This window comes from Lissotriton vulgaris, chromosome 6 (genome assembly GCF_964263255.1).
Source record: "Lissotriton vulgaris chromosome 6, aLisVul1.2, whole genome shotgun sequence".
NCBI classification, from domain to species: Eukaryota; Metazoa; Chordata; class Amphibia; order Caudata; family Salamandridae; genus Lissotriton; species Lissotriton vulgaris.
The window spans coordinates 1,119,591,031-1,119,604,640 of NC_141694.1; the positions used below are offsets into that span (position 1 = coordinate 1,119,591,031).

A 13,610-nucleotide genomic window follows, 5' to 3' on the forward strand; every position below is an offset into this window, starting at 1 on the left:
ATTGCAGACGGTAAGAAAACAAGTTACTTACCTGTAACTTTGGTTCCCCAGTATTGGTAACTTTCATAGATTCCCATGCTTTGTATCATTCCCCGTCGTCGGAATGGGAGCCTCGGTACATAGTAAAAACCATAGTAGTAAGCACAAAGTGAAAAAATAGGCCTAGGCCTCATCTCATTTTGTAGCTTATCCACCTCTTTTTGTAAAAGAGACCAAATTTCTGCAGCAGCCAATCAGAGCAGCCTCACCCCATAGAACCTTCCTGAGAGAAGCTCAGAGCCTCAGATTTTCGTAGCCGTTGTATACAGCTATCCACCAAGATCAGAAGAGTGAGCTTTCCCAGGGGAGGTGGGTGGGCGCATGGGAATCTATGAAAGTTACCAATACTGGGGAACCAAAGTTACAGGTAAGTAACTTGTTTTCTTGCCCCAGTATTGGAACTTTCATAGATTCCCATGCTTTGTATCAGAGTAACTAGCAGTAAAGAAAAAAACATATTTTGTCATACCTGAACCTAAAAAAGTGACACATCACTGTTAAAACAGCAGAACACATAGGATCATGAAACATGACAATAAAGCAGTATACAAAATATGCAAAGGAAGGCGGGATAGAAAGGAAAGCTCACCGACTTATTGGAAAAGATTCCTCAGGACTGCTTGGCCCACTGCTGCATCCTCCTTCACAGAAGAATCCAGGCAATAGTGGCGGGTGAAGGTGTGGACACTACTCCACGTTGCCGCCCTGCAAATGTCCTTGATAGGGACTCCTGCGAATAACGCCGCAGATGAAGCCATGGATCTGGTAGAGTGAGCACGCACTGCTCGCTGCAGAGGTTTCCCAGCCGCCTGGTGACAAAATTGTATAGCACTGGAAATCCAACGGGAAATACAAGCCTTAGAAACTGCACAACCCTTGCGTGGAGCACTGAAGGAAACAAAGAGCTGTGAAGATTTCCTGAACTGCTTCGTGCGTTCCAGATAGAATTTCAGGCATCTGTGAATGTCCAGAGAGTGCAGAGTTCTTTCCGCAGGTGAAGAAGGTTTTGGAAAAAATGGTTTCAAGACCACGGGTTCATTTAGGTGGAATTCCGAAGGAACTTTCGGGATAAATTTAGGATTCGTCCGTAGAATCAGCACATTATTCTTAAACTGGAGAAATGGTTCCTCAATCGTGAAAGCCTGGATTTCGCTTACTCTGCGAGCCGATGTCAAGGCTAAGAGAAGAGCCACTTTCCAGGAAAGAAACTTAAGGTCAGACTTATGCACAGGTTCAAAAGGGGCTTTCATGAGGGATGACAAAACTAGATTCAAGTGCCAGGTCGGAGGAGGTGGGCGGACTGGAGGAAAAACCTTGAATAAACCTTTCAGGAATTGCTTGACGATCCTGGCCGACCATAGGGAAGGCCCTGAAGATGAACGTCTGAATCTAGAGATGGCTGCCAGATGGACCTTTATCGACGATGGAGCCAATCCCGATTTTGCCAGCGAAAGAATGTAAGGCAAGAGCTTGTGTGGAGAAGAAGTATACGGGTGTAAACCTTCCTTTTGGCACCAAACACAGAATCTCTTCCATTTGGCACGATAGGCCTTGTTGGTACTAGGGGCTCGAGCCTGAGCTAGAATGTCTCTACATTCACTTGAGAGATCTAATCCCTGGAACTCTCTGAACTCAGGAGCCACGCTGTCAATCGCAGGGACTTCAAGTCCGGATGTAGAACCTGACCGTGAGACATTGTTAGCAACTGTGGAACAGGCTGCAGGAGAACTGGCTGGTCCTGTGAGAGGAGAAGAAGCTCCGAGTACCAAACTTGTCTGGGCCATGCTGGAGCGATCAAAATCATCCTGCACGGTTCCACCTTGAGTTTGCTGACCAACCTCGGAATCAGAGGAATGGGAGGAAAGGCGTAAACAAAGGCGCCTGACCAGGCAATCAAAAGCGCATTCCCCAGGGATTCCCGATGGTGAACCCTGCTTGCGAAGGACAGGCATTTGGCGTTCTGGGGAGTCGCAAACAGGTCGATAGATGGTGTCCCCCAACGAGCAAAGATTTCCTCCAGAACGGTCTGATCCAGTTCCCACTCGTGAGAGACTGTCCTCTGACGACTCAAAGCGTCCGCCTTGACATTGAGTGTCCCCGCTAGATGTTCCGCTGAGAGTGAGACGTTGTTTTGTATCAACCAGTTCCATATCGTTTGGGCTTCCTTGGAGAGGGTGGAGGATCTTGTGCCACCCTGTTTGTTTATGTAGTGCATGGCCGTAGTGTTGTCCGTACGGACCAGCACTGTCCTGTTTTGAATTCTCGGAAGAAAAGCTTGAAGAGCCAAGCGGATCGCGAGAAGTTCCAGGAGGTTGATATGGAACTTGCGTTGCACTGGACTCCAGTGACCGCTGACCTTCAGCTCCTGGAGGACCGCTCCCCATCCTTCCATGGAAGCATCCGTTGTTACAATCAGGGGAGATGGAGGAATGAGGAACGATAGGCCCCTGGAAAGATTGTCTTTTTCCAGCCACCAGCCGCCTGCTTTTCTCATTTCTTTGGTAACGACAAGCTTGTCGTCGAAGGATCCTGTGACCTGCCGCCACTGTCTGTCCAGTTGTTCTTGTAGTGGGCGCATTTTGAGCCTGCAGTGCGGAACTAAAGGAATGCAAGATGAAATCGATCCGAGTAGTGATTTGTATTTGCGAACTGTCAGTGTCTTTCGAGATTGGAGAAGACGAGCTGAACACATTAGTTTGGTCTGGCGCTCCTCCGATGGAAGGGCTAAGCAAGTGTCCGTGTTTAGGATGGCTCCTAGGAACCTTGCTGACCTTGATGGGTATAAGACCGATTTCTCCCTGTTGAGTCGAAGACCTAGCCGCTCGAACAGATCCTTGCACGTCCGGACTGCACTGGACGCTTCTTGAAGAGATGGAGCTTTCAGCAGCCAATCGTCCAGGTATGGAAACACCTGAATAGCTTGTTTTCTGAGAAAAGCTGCCACCGGAGCAAGAACCTTTGTGAAGATCCGTGGGGCGGATCGGAGACCAAATGGCAGTACCTTGAATTGAAAGTGACTCTTGTCCACTGTAAAACGCAGATATTGCCTGTGAGCTGGATGGATAGGAACGTGAAAGTAGGCGTCTTCCAAATCGAGGGTCGCCATACAATCCCCTGGATTGAGCAGACGAAGGATGTCCTGAAGAGTGACCATCCTGAAGGACAACTTCACGAGATAAGTGTTGAGCTGCCGTAGATCTAAAATTGGACGCCATTTGTTCCTTGTCTTCCGAACCAGGAAGAACCTGGAATAGAACCCTTTCCCCTTCTGCGAAAGGGGTACAGGCTCTACTGCCCCCTTGGTGAAAAGTTGGTGGGCTTCGAGATGAAGGAGCTTGAGATGTTTCGGAGGGAAGGCATCCGGCGCTCTTGTTGGAGGAAGGTCCTGAAACTCCAATGTGTGTCCTTCTCTGACAATTTGGAGGACCCACTGATCTGATGTAATCATCATCCAGTTGTGTAGGCAATGGGAAATCCTGCCCCCCACAGGTGTGAATGAGGGGACAGGAACAGTGGAAAGAGCCACCTGGCCGCTATTGTTTCCTTGTGTTGTCTCTTCTCTGTTGCCCCTGACGTCCTTTAGGCTGCTGGCGAGAGAAAGAGCCTCTTTGAGAGTATTGTGGCTTGTACGACTGGCTGGACTGAGAACCCGAAGAGTAGCGATTTTGATTACCTCCACGATAAGAAGAAAAACCTCTTCCTCTAGCTCCTCTGAAGGGCACCTTACGATACTGCAATGTACCCAAGGACTTAGCTGTATCCGTGTCCTTTTTTATTCCTTGCAGGGCCTCATCGACGTGCTTGCCAAATAGCATCTCACCGTCATATGGAAGATCCAAGATCTTATTCTGAACCTCCTGTCTGAACCATGTGGCCTTTAACCACCCCTGGCGTCGCAGAACCGCCGAGCCGGCTAGCGCTCGGAATGCGGTGGTTGCAATATCCATTGCCACATCAATGACCTCCGAAGAGGCTCGCTCTCCTTCGAGCAAAATTTTCTTCACATCCTCCTTAGCCGAATCCTGCAGTTCGTCTACAAATGGGGCAAGATCGCACCACATTTGTCTATCATAGCGTCCCAGAATCGCTAACGCATTGGCTGCCCTAACCAGAAGACTGGCCATAGCTGAAAATCTCTTGCCCACATTGTCTAGGCGCCTGCCCTCCTTATCCGGCGGCGTAGTCATCGGTGCTGAAGGATTCTTGGACTTGCTCTGGGCAGCCTGCGAAATGACCGAATCCGGTTTCGGTTGGCCAAGTAAACATGCTGGACTGCCATCAGGTGCCTTGTATTTCTTTTCCAGTCTTGGTAGCACCGGGAGGACTGTGGCCGGATTATGCATAGCCTTCAAGCCCTCAGACCAGACATGCTCAATGATTGGAATGGACCTCACTGACTTCCTGAAAGGTTCTTTAAAGTCATACAAGAAGCAATCCGATTGCACTGTGGTCACTGGGAGGCCAAATCTCTTGGATGCCCTGTCCATTAAATTGTGAAACCCTCCAACATCCGCTGGAGGCGAAGTTATATTATCCGGGTCGGTGTTATCCGGATCGATAGGGTCCGCAGTATTCCATGGAGCCTGTTGATCTTGATCAGGATCCACTTGCTGGTCTGCATCTGAAGACGCAGCGTCATTATCATCATCATCAGTGTCTTGCACCTGTACTACCTCCTGAGGGCGCACTTCCAGCGCAGTGGCACGCTCTCTTGGGGGTAAAGAATGGTCTGCCACCGGACGTAATGTCTGAGGCGGAGGGGTCGTGGGGCGCACTTGTTGGGCTTCCGGAGGCGCCGGGAATCGTTGCTTGTAATCACGCAACATAAGTTGTAAATCCGCCACTAAAGTGGATGGTATTGCCACCATACCCTCCGGTAACTGACGCATCGGTTGTTGTGGAGGCACGTGCCTGGTAGCAGTATGTTCCTCCTCATAATAATGCTCTGGAGCATAGTGTTGCCGTTCCATCTGCTCCTCCTCAGAGCTAAACTCCTGCACCTTAACCTGGAGGTCAGAAGGGCTATAGGCCTGCCCAAAGTCACTGAAAATCTCTTCCTCAGAGTCATCCTCCAATAGTAGTGATGGTGGTAGCTTCTGCACCTGGCGAGGAGACGTCATCTCTGGCGTGATCTGCTTCCTTTTCCGCGAAAAAACTTGTTTTTCCGACATTTCCCTCGTCGACGAGGTCGTCGTCGACGAGGCCCTCGTCGACGAGGCCGTCGTCGACGGGAAGGTCTTCTGTGCCTGTGCCGACAGTGTAAGAGTAGATATAGAAACTGTCTTCGTCGACGAGGATAGCGTCGTCGACGAGGTGAAGCTCATCGTCGACGATGGTGGAATCGTCGACGGGACCGTCGACGAGCTCGTCGTCATCAACATGGCAACCGGCGTCGTCGACATCGTCGTCGTTGAAGTCGTTCTCGTCGACGACACAGCCGTCGACGGCAGCTTTGCAGACATGGTCGTCGACGTGGAGGTGGTCACTCTCGTCGACGACGAGCAGGATTCCGGAGCCTTGAAAACAGTCGACGGTGTAGGCGTCGACGCAGCCGTCGTCGACGAGCCCGTCGACGAGGCAACCTTGGCAGAGCTGTCCTTTTTTACGCTCGTAGACGACGTACCTGGGAGTTTAGTCGTCGACGGCTTCTGCTTCTTGTCTGAAGCGACCTCTGGAGTCGGGGTTGAGGGCTTTTTGACCCCACGATCCGTTTCTGAAGAAGGTGAAGAGACTGTAGAAGCCTTTCTCACCTTTTTCGAGGTCAGAAGTTCCTCAGGCTTACCCTGCCTCTCCTTTTCACCTCGGTGAGGAGATTTTTGGGCAGCCGGCCTGGCAGACCTGTCAGAGGTCCCTGGTAAGGCCTTGTGATGGGACTCGTCTGAAGCAGAAAGGGGGGACCTACCCCTTTTTTGAGACCTTCTGGATGACACCATAGACGAGGAGCCCTCACTGTCCGAGGAGATGATGTCTTTTCGGTCTTTCACCTTCTGGAGCCATGTGAGGAGACGTCCTTCCCTGTCCCTCTGGGTCTTGGCTGAGAAGGATCTGCAAATCGGACAGTCAGTTGGAACATGGTCCGGGTACAAACAGTAAATACAATCCTCATGTTTATCCTCGATAAACAACCTCTTCTTAGAGCAGGTGGCACAGGCTCTAAAAAGGGCTTTCCTCTCCGACATGCTGAGAAAAAATCCAAGTAGTTGAAGAAAAACTGAAGAAAACTGAGCAGAGCTCAATGGAGACTCCCTTGCACAACGTGCGGTAGAAAATCTGAGGCTCTGAGCTTCTCTCAGGAAGGTTCTATGGGGTGAGGCTGCTCTGATTGGCTGCTGCAGAAATTTGGTCTCTTTTACAAAAAGAGGTGGATAAGCTACAAAATGAGATGAGGCCTAGGCCTATTTTTTCACTTTGTGCTTACTACTATGGTTTTTACTATGTACCGAGGCTCCCATTCCGACGACGGGGAATGATACAAAGCATGGGAATCTATGAAAGTTCCAATACTGGGGCAAGTTAGACGACAAAGCAGATTTCTTTGTCGACGACGAGGCAATAGGTATCGTCAACGAGACAGTCTTCAAGCTGAGCGATACCTTAGTTGACATGGAAGACGTCTACGACGATCCAGAGGCTGATGTCATCGTCACTGTCGCCGTCGACGATCCAGAGACTGCAGATCTGGTCGTTGATACGATCGTGATGAAACATGTTTCGGAGAAGTAACATGATGGGAGGCAGCAGAAGACGCCTGAAAGCCAGGTCTCGTGGGCGTAAAGGTAGTAGGAGGTGGTGAGGACACCGCAGGAGCCACAGACAGGGAAAGTTTCTTCCTTTTTAGAAAAGGAGAAGGCGTATCCTGCACACTACTATGCTTGGAGGCTGCTTTAGAAGGTCCAGATAGCATACTTTCTGCATCCGACAGTGCAGAATCCTTATCTTTAAGTCTCTGGAGCCAAATGAGGAGACTGCCTTCTCTGTCCTTAAGAGTCTTAGTATAGAAAGTTCTGCAAAACTTGCATTTACCAACCTCATGGTCGGGATAAAGACAATAAATGCGCTTCTTGTGGGGGTCCTCAGAGTAAAGACGCAATTTCCCACAAGAAGAACAAGGTCTAAATAAAGACTTCTTACTTGAAGACATGCGGAAAAGACTGGAAAACTTGAAGAAGTTGAGAAAACTAAGCAGAGCTCAGGGAGACTCCCTTCACACAACGTGTGGTAGAAAATCTGAGGGTCTGAGCTCTGAGGAGAAGGTTCTGGAAGGGTGCTGGCGCCTGATTGGCTGTAGTTAGGACTAACATAATGACAGGAATATGTTACAAGTGTTTTCTCTCTCTACCATGTATTCCTATGTAGGAGTTGTTTTTTGAGTATTTACTATATTTTTCTAGTATATATTTTATGTGTTATGTATTTACATACATATGTTATTAGTATGTTATTGCTATTTTATTTACTGTGGGACTCCCACTTCGACGACGGGGAATATTCAAGCATGTGAATCTATGAAAGACACCCTAATACTGGAGAATCATTGCTCCCACTCCCCCCTCAGATTCACACCCCTCCTCTCTCTCCACCCTTCCCTTGCCCCTGCATACTGCAGAAGGGTTCGAATCACATTCAAATCATATTTCGCGACCATTAACCCTATCACCACTCCCAACCTCCTTATCAATACTTCCTGACACACCTCTAACATTCAGTGACCAACCCCCCCTCTGATTCTCCTATTAGCGCCACTGACCCCTTTAACACTCATCGGCACCCGTCACCCTCCGAAACTCTCCACACCCAATCAACTTCCTGGTCCTTGCCTCCCAGAATGCCGCTCATATGCAGGGACCCACCCTCTCCCACTGTATCCTCCATTACCGCTTCGGACTCCTCTAACACATTTAGTCACCCTCTCCAGATCTCCAGACTCCATTTCCTCCCCTCTCCCAACACCCAGACCTGTTGGCACACTTGGACATCTCACTCCAGCTGCACCATCTCTCCCTCGGTTTGAAAACCCTTTCACTTGAATATCTCCCCTCGTAAAGCCCCCTCCTCGCTTGTCCGAACAGGCCCAAAGCTCCCGCCAATGCCACTGACACACCTCCCCGTGACTATCCCCTGTCACCGATCACCTCCAAATCTGTTCCTCTACTAACGTAGCCTATCGTCCAAGAAGCACGTCCTGTCTCACGCCCAAATAAATCGACAGTCTTCTCAAGTCTTATTCGTCCAACACGGACCTCAAAACGAATCCAAATGGAATAATCCAAACCATTCATTCTAACCCTAACAGAGAACGCTACCTCAACTTCAGTCATAAATAACGATACCCACAAGCAAGTCAATATCTTGCAGACCCCTCCCCCCCCCCATATTCCGGCTCCACTCAAATGAATACTACTCAATTGTAGGTGGCCTAGCAAACACGCCTCCGAGATCTTTGACCTCATTCAACAGAATGAGATAGACATCATTATCCTAACAGAAACTTGGCTCAACCTTTCATCCACTCCAATTCTCGACCTCTTGGTGCCCCCCACCCATGACATCATTCGTCTTGACAGAGCTAAGCAGCAGGGTGGTGGCCTAGCTTGTATACATCGGAGGATGCTTGCGATCTCCCTTTCAGAGTCATCTTCGCCGGTAACGTTCGTATACCTTTGTCTCAACATCTCTGCTAACAATCATCTGGTTTGCAAACTACACTCATTCTATCACCCCCCTAAGCGACAATCTCCCCTTCATTGAACAATTAATGGAAATCATCTCTGGAAATGTGGACTCAGCCCAGTCCCACGTCGACCTGGGGGACTTTAACCTTCACTGGTCTAACACTTATGATCAAGCAGTTTCATGCCTAAACTCCTTCTTACACGACCACGATTTGATTCAACATTGTGACCAGCCTACTCACATAAAAGGGGAAACTATAGACCTCATCATCCCCAAAGGTCAATCCATCTCATTGGATTCCATCATACCATGTGATTGGTTGGACCATCACATCATTTCCTTTGGTCGGATCACCACATCATTTCCTTCCATATCAACTCGGAGGTTTATCAGAGTAAGGCACAAAAAAAACAAAGATTTGGAAAAGGGACCTCGGAGATATCAATACAGCTGACCTAGCAACCCGTTGTAATCAGGCCCTCTCTCCCCTATCACTCATGTGATAGATGACATCTTAACAATGCTTGATCGAAATTAATCCTGCCTCCTTATCCTACTTGACCTTTCCTCCGCATTTGACACTGTCAATCCTGACAACCTCCTATTCATTCTGGAGCAAAGGATGGGCCTTTCAGGTCAGGTGTTGCATTGGTTTTCGTCCTTCTTGCGGAACAGAACCCAAAAAGTTAAAGCAAACCACTCACTCTCCCAGCCATCCCTAGTCAGCATGGTGGTTCCCCAAGGATCCTCCTTATCTCCCATTCTCTTCAATCTGTTCCTGGAACCATTAGCTAATGTTCTAAAATCCTTAGACATTCGGTTCCATGTGTATGCAGATGATCACAACTATCTGAAAATCTCCTCTCCGGATTCTGACTACCCAAAATTGGTTAACTTAGAACCACCTCCTGCTAAGCACCTCCAAAACATAATTCCTCTTCAATTCTCCTCCGAAACATACTCCTAAAATCGACCTATGGATGAACCAACTCACCGCTTTCAACTGTCCCCAGCCCCTTATCGACTCCGCTAAATCCCTAGGAATTACCCTGGACAAGTATCTGAATATGAAGTCTCACATTAGCAAGGTGTGCAAGGGAGCTAACCACCTTCTGAGAACACTCAGGAATCACAAACCTTTCCTACTGCAAGCAGATTTCAAGCAAGTGGTCCAAGCGCTTGTCATACAGAGACTTGACTATGGCAGTGCTACGCTATGTGGCCTCCCTAAACACTCTTTGGCCCCCCTAAAGGCTTCACTGAATGCAGCGGCCAGAAGCGAAATGCATACAGCTCTCCGGTTTTAAAATCGCTAAATTGGCTACCCTACGAAGCTCGAATTCAACTGAAGATTGCCTGCCTTTCACACAAAGCCCTCCACTTCAAAACCCCCACCTACCTTGCACAAAAACTAGAACTATCTGGAGGAGGTAGATTGTCAAGGAGTGCCAATTCCCTCCTCTTGAAACCACAGATCCTTCGCAAAAAGAGAACTTCCCAACGAGCCTTCTCTGGCTCTGCTCCTAAAATCTGGAACTCTCTTCCACCTGAAATTCAGAGGATCTCTTGCAAGGCTGCTTTCAAAGTGGAAGCAAAAAGATTCCTCATGAAGAAGTTCTTACCTTAACAGGAGGGGCAATTTCTTTTCTTTTTGTTTTAAGTGCATCGGACATACTATAGTATTGTTCATTATTTCAGTATATGATTTCAGTTTTGAATATTATTCCTGTAAATGATTATTGTGTTTACTCCCCTTAAATCATTTTGTTACTTTGTTTTGCCCATCCTTCGCTCACCCCGGTGTATAAATGATCTACTAGATGCTCACAACTTGAGTCAACTGGCGTCGGAGGGGGGCTGAGGTGTCGTCAATGGATTCGGCTCCAGAGGAGGTGTCGTAAGTTCAACCAGCGCCAATCTAGATCCTGGCCTGGATCCCTGGGGGCCCAGCCAAGTCTGCATGGCCCAAACATGTGCCGGCTGAGTGTGGCTGCCCAAAGATGGAGTGGAGGGCTTCATAAAAGGTACGAAGTTGGGCAGGGGTCACTCCTGCTCCCGGAAAGGGAGGAAGCTGGGAGCCGACCCAACAGGTGCTGCAGGCGGAGTCAAAGGACTATGACCTTCCGCATCCTGTCGGCCGACGGACGGGGAAAAGGCAAAGAGGGGTGGTGCGTCTTTGCCCTCTTCTTGTGCTTCGACTTACCTGAAGTCGAAGACTTCGATGAGGATTGATAGTGGTGACTCCGCGACCGATCCCACGACCTCCCTCTCGACCCGAACCTCGAGCGACGCCAAGCTGACTGCCGGGCCTCGAGAAGCTGTCAGGAAAGTTCCAGCAAAAACTTCGGGTTCATGGCCCGACCGTCGGAGCACGACTTTGGGTTGTAGTCACACTCCTAACACCAGAGGCAGAAGAGGTGTGGGCATGCAAACGACATCAAATTGTGGCAGGAGTCGCAAAGTTTGAAGCCAGTCCGACAATGGGGCATCCCTACGTGAGCCAGGAGTCAATACAACTTAAAAAGAGGTCGATAAAAGTCAAAAAATAGTAAATCAAAAAGTGACTAAGGGTCCAGTTCTCCCCAAATCTGAGCTGGCTGGCGTTGAAAAAGAAAGAACTGTTGTCAGCGTGCAGGGGCGGCATCTAAGTAGATACTGCAACGTCATCCCGGCGATCACGGAGTTGATCGACGACACCTACCGACGTGCAGGGGTACTGCTACAAAACAAATTCTCTGGATCGAGCCTGATGCCTGGGGGTATTTCTGAGGTAAGGAATCTATAACTAATAGTCTCTTTCAGATGAGCAATATTTATTACAACATTTAGAACTTGATAATAATGACCAAACAGATTAAGTCGAAAAAGTCGATTGGATAATGCCTACAAACTGCAAAGAAAGGTGTTGAGGCAAACATAAGAAACGCCACAAACGTTATAAGGCTAAAGCATCTGCTTTACACAACCAAGTAGTAAAAAGCAAGCTTTCCAGCATACTGTTAGTAGCGGTCTGCCTTTTCCGAGGCAGGAGATCTCATCTTGACAGTGAAAGGGGCTTAAACAGTGTGAAGAGTTTTAGTAGAAGCATCGAAAATGCGTGTAGCCAGGGGAAGATAACAAGAAAAAAAGTTCCATACAAAAGTGAATGAACACAGTAATTTGGCCCGGGGACTTATAAGATATATTGAATACAAGAGATTTCACAAGCACAGTGCAAGTGCTGTGGGAGCGATACCTAAAAAAATGAACCGTGCTGATGTTTCTGAATATATCATAACTAGTAAAAATTAAGCACATTTTATGTAATTCTGAAGTGTAGTGGAAACAAATATTTGAATATGATCAAAACACATCAATACACAAGGTGACAAAATTTGCACATTGTTTGCGGGCAGTAAAGTAGTATTTCAGTGCAAATGTAACTGTCGTTTCAATTGAAAATGTGTGGTCTGTAATGGCAGTGCGCTACCACACCATGCATACTCTACACTACTCCACTTGACTATATGCCACTTCACCCCATTTTTTGACACTCTACTCCAGGACAGTTTATGACTTGCCACTCGACTACAGACCACTCACCGCACAACACACCACTCGACTTCCCTCCACAATATCTTATTTCACTCCACCTTAATCCACTCCACTCCACCTTAATCCACTCCACTCAAACCTAACCTACTCCATCCCACCCTAAAACTATCCTACTCCAATCTACCCCATACAATCCACCCCACTCCAATCTACCCCAAACTATTTCATTCCAATCTACCTCACCCTAACACAATATACCACACTACAAACTACTACTCCCTATCCCGATCTATTCCCACACCATTCTATTCAACTGCACTCCTAATCTACTCTACTCCAATCTACACCCGTCCACCCTACTCTATCCCAATTCAACTACCCCACTAACCTACCCCAGGCCACTCCACCCCACCCCACCCCACTCCCCCCACTAAACTCCACCCAACTCCACTCCATGCCACTAACATTTAGCCAAGCTGCACAGCAGCCAAGCTGGTGTACATAATGGATAAAACACATTGCCATAGCCAATAGCTCTTAGATAGAAACAACCTATTGGTTTTGCCCATGCTTGCTGTCATCAGGGAAATACATAATCTTGGATAATCAGTTAGCATTAGTAACCTACTTAATCTACATAAGACACAGTTGATGACAGATGCAACAAATACATAGCACAGACTGCTGGATTGCATGGCCATTTAAGATAGGCATAACCCTCTGGCCAAACAGCACACATTATGAATATTTACCTGTCAACTGGTGGCAACAAGCAAGTAGGGCTGTGGATGTCCTGCACAGTGGTTACACTTTCTAGTAAGGCATCCTCATTATTGGGAACAATTAGATCTTCAGCTTCAGTTTCCATCAATTCTGTTTTACAAAGGTAAAGATTAGGTGAATTAAAGTTAATTTATATAATTTAAAAAAAGAAAACCATTTCAAATTGTGTTCTGAAAAAGTTGACATAGTTCTCTGGCATCAGTAGGTGGTGCCACAGCTCCGATTTGAATCCTAGAGCCTCCACAGACATGACATCAATGCTGTAAATGGTGCCATCCCAAAATGCTGTCAGTTCCCCATCCTTTTCTCTAAGCTCTCAGAGGCGGACACCAAGCTTACCAGCTCAAGGCTACATTGGGAGTTTAATAAAAAGTCACAAGACCACTCCTCCGAAAAGGGAGGAAATTGGGTTTGGGTGCGTAACCCTGCATACAGAGTACCCTACCAAAAGACAGTTACTGAACATAAACAAATTGTTCTTCTGAATGGTATGTCAACTTGCAGAATACTCCCCTCCTGAATCACTACCCAAAATGTACCTCCAAGGTGGTGGGTCTGAGGAGCTAGTCAAGCCAGGAAAT

At 47.8% G+C, this 13,610-nt stretch overlaps 1 protein-coding gene across 3 annotated transcripts in view; it reads right to left on the bottom strand.

The window, feature by feature from the left end:
* AHCTF1 (AT-hook containing transcription factor 1) overlaps positions 1-13,610 on the bottom strand; it is a 1,100,496-nt gene that overhangs the window by 382,009 nt on the left and 704,877 nt on the right. For all 3 annotated transcript variants that reach the window (XM_086927206.1, XM_086927204.1, XM_086927205.1), the window contains one exon: positions 12,999-13,119. In XM_086927206.1, coding sequence (XP_086783332.1) covers positions 12,999-13,119 — 121 coding nt within the window. The remainder of the gene's footprint in view (positions 1-12,998; positions 13,120-13,610) is intronic.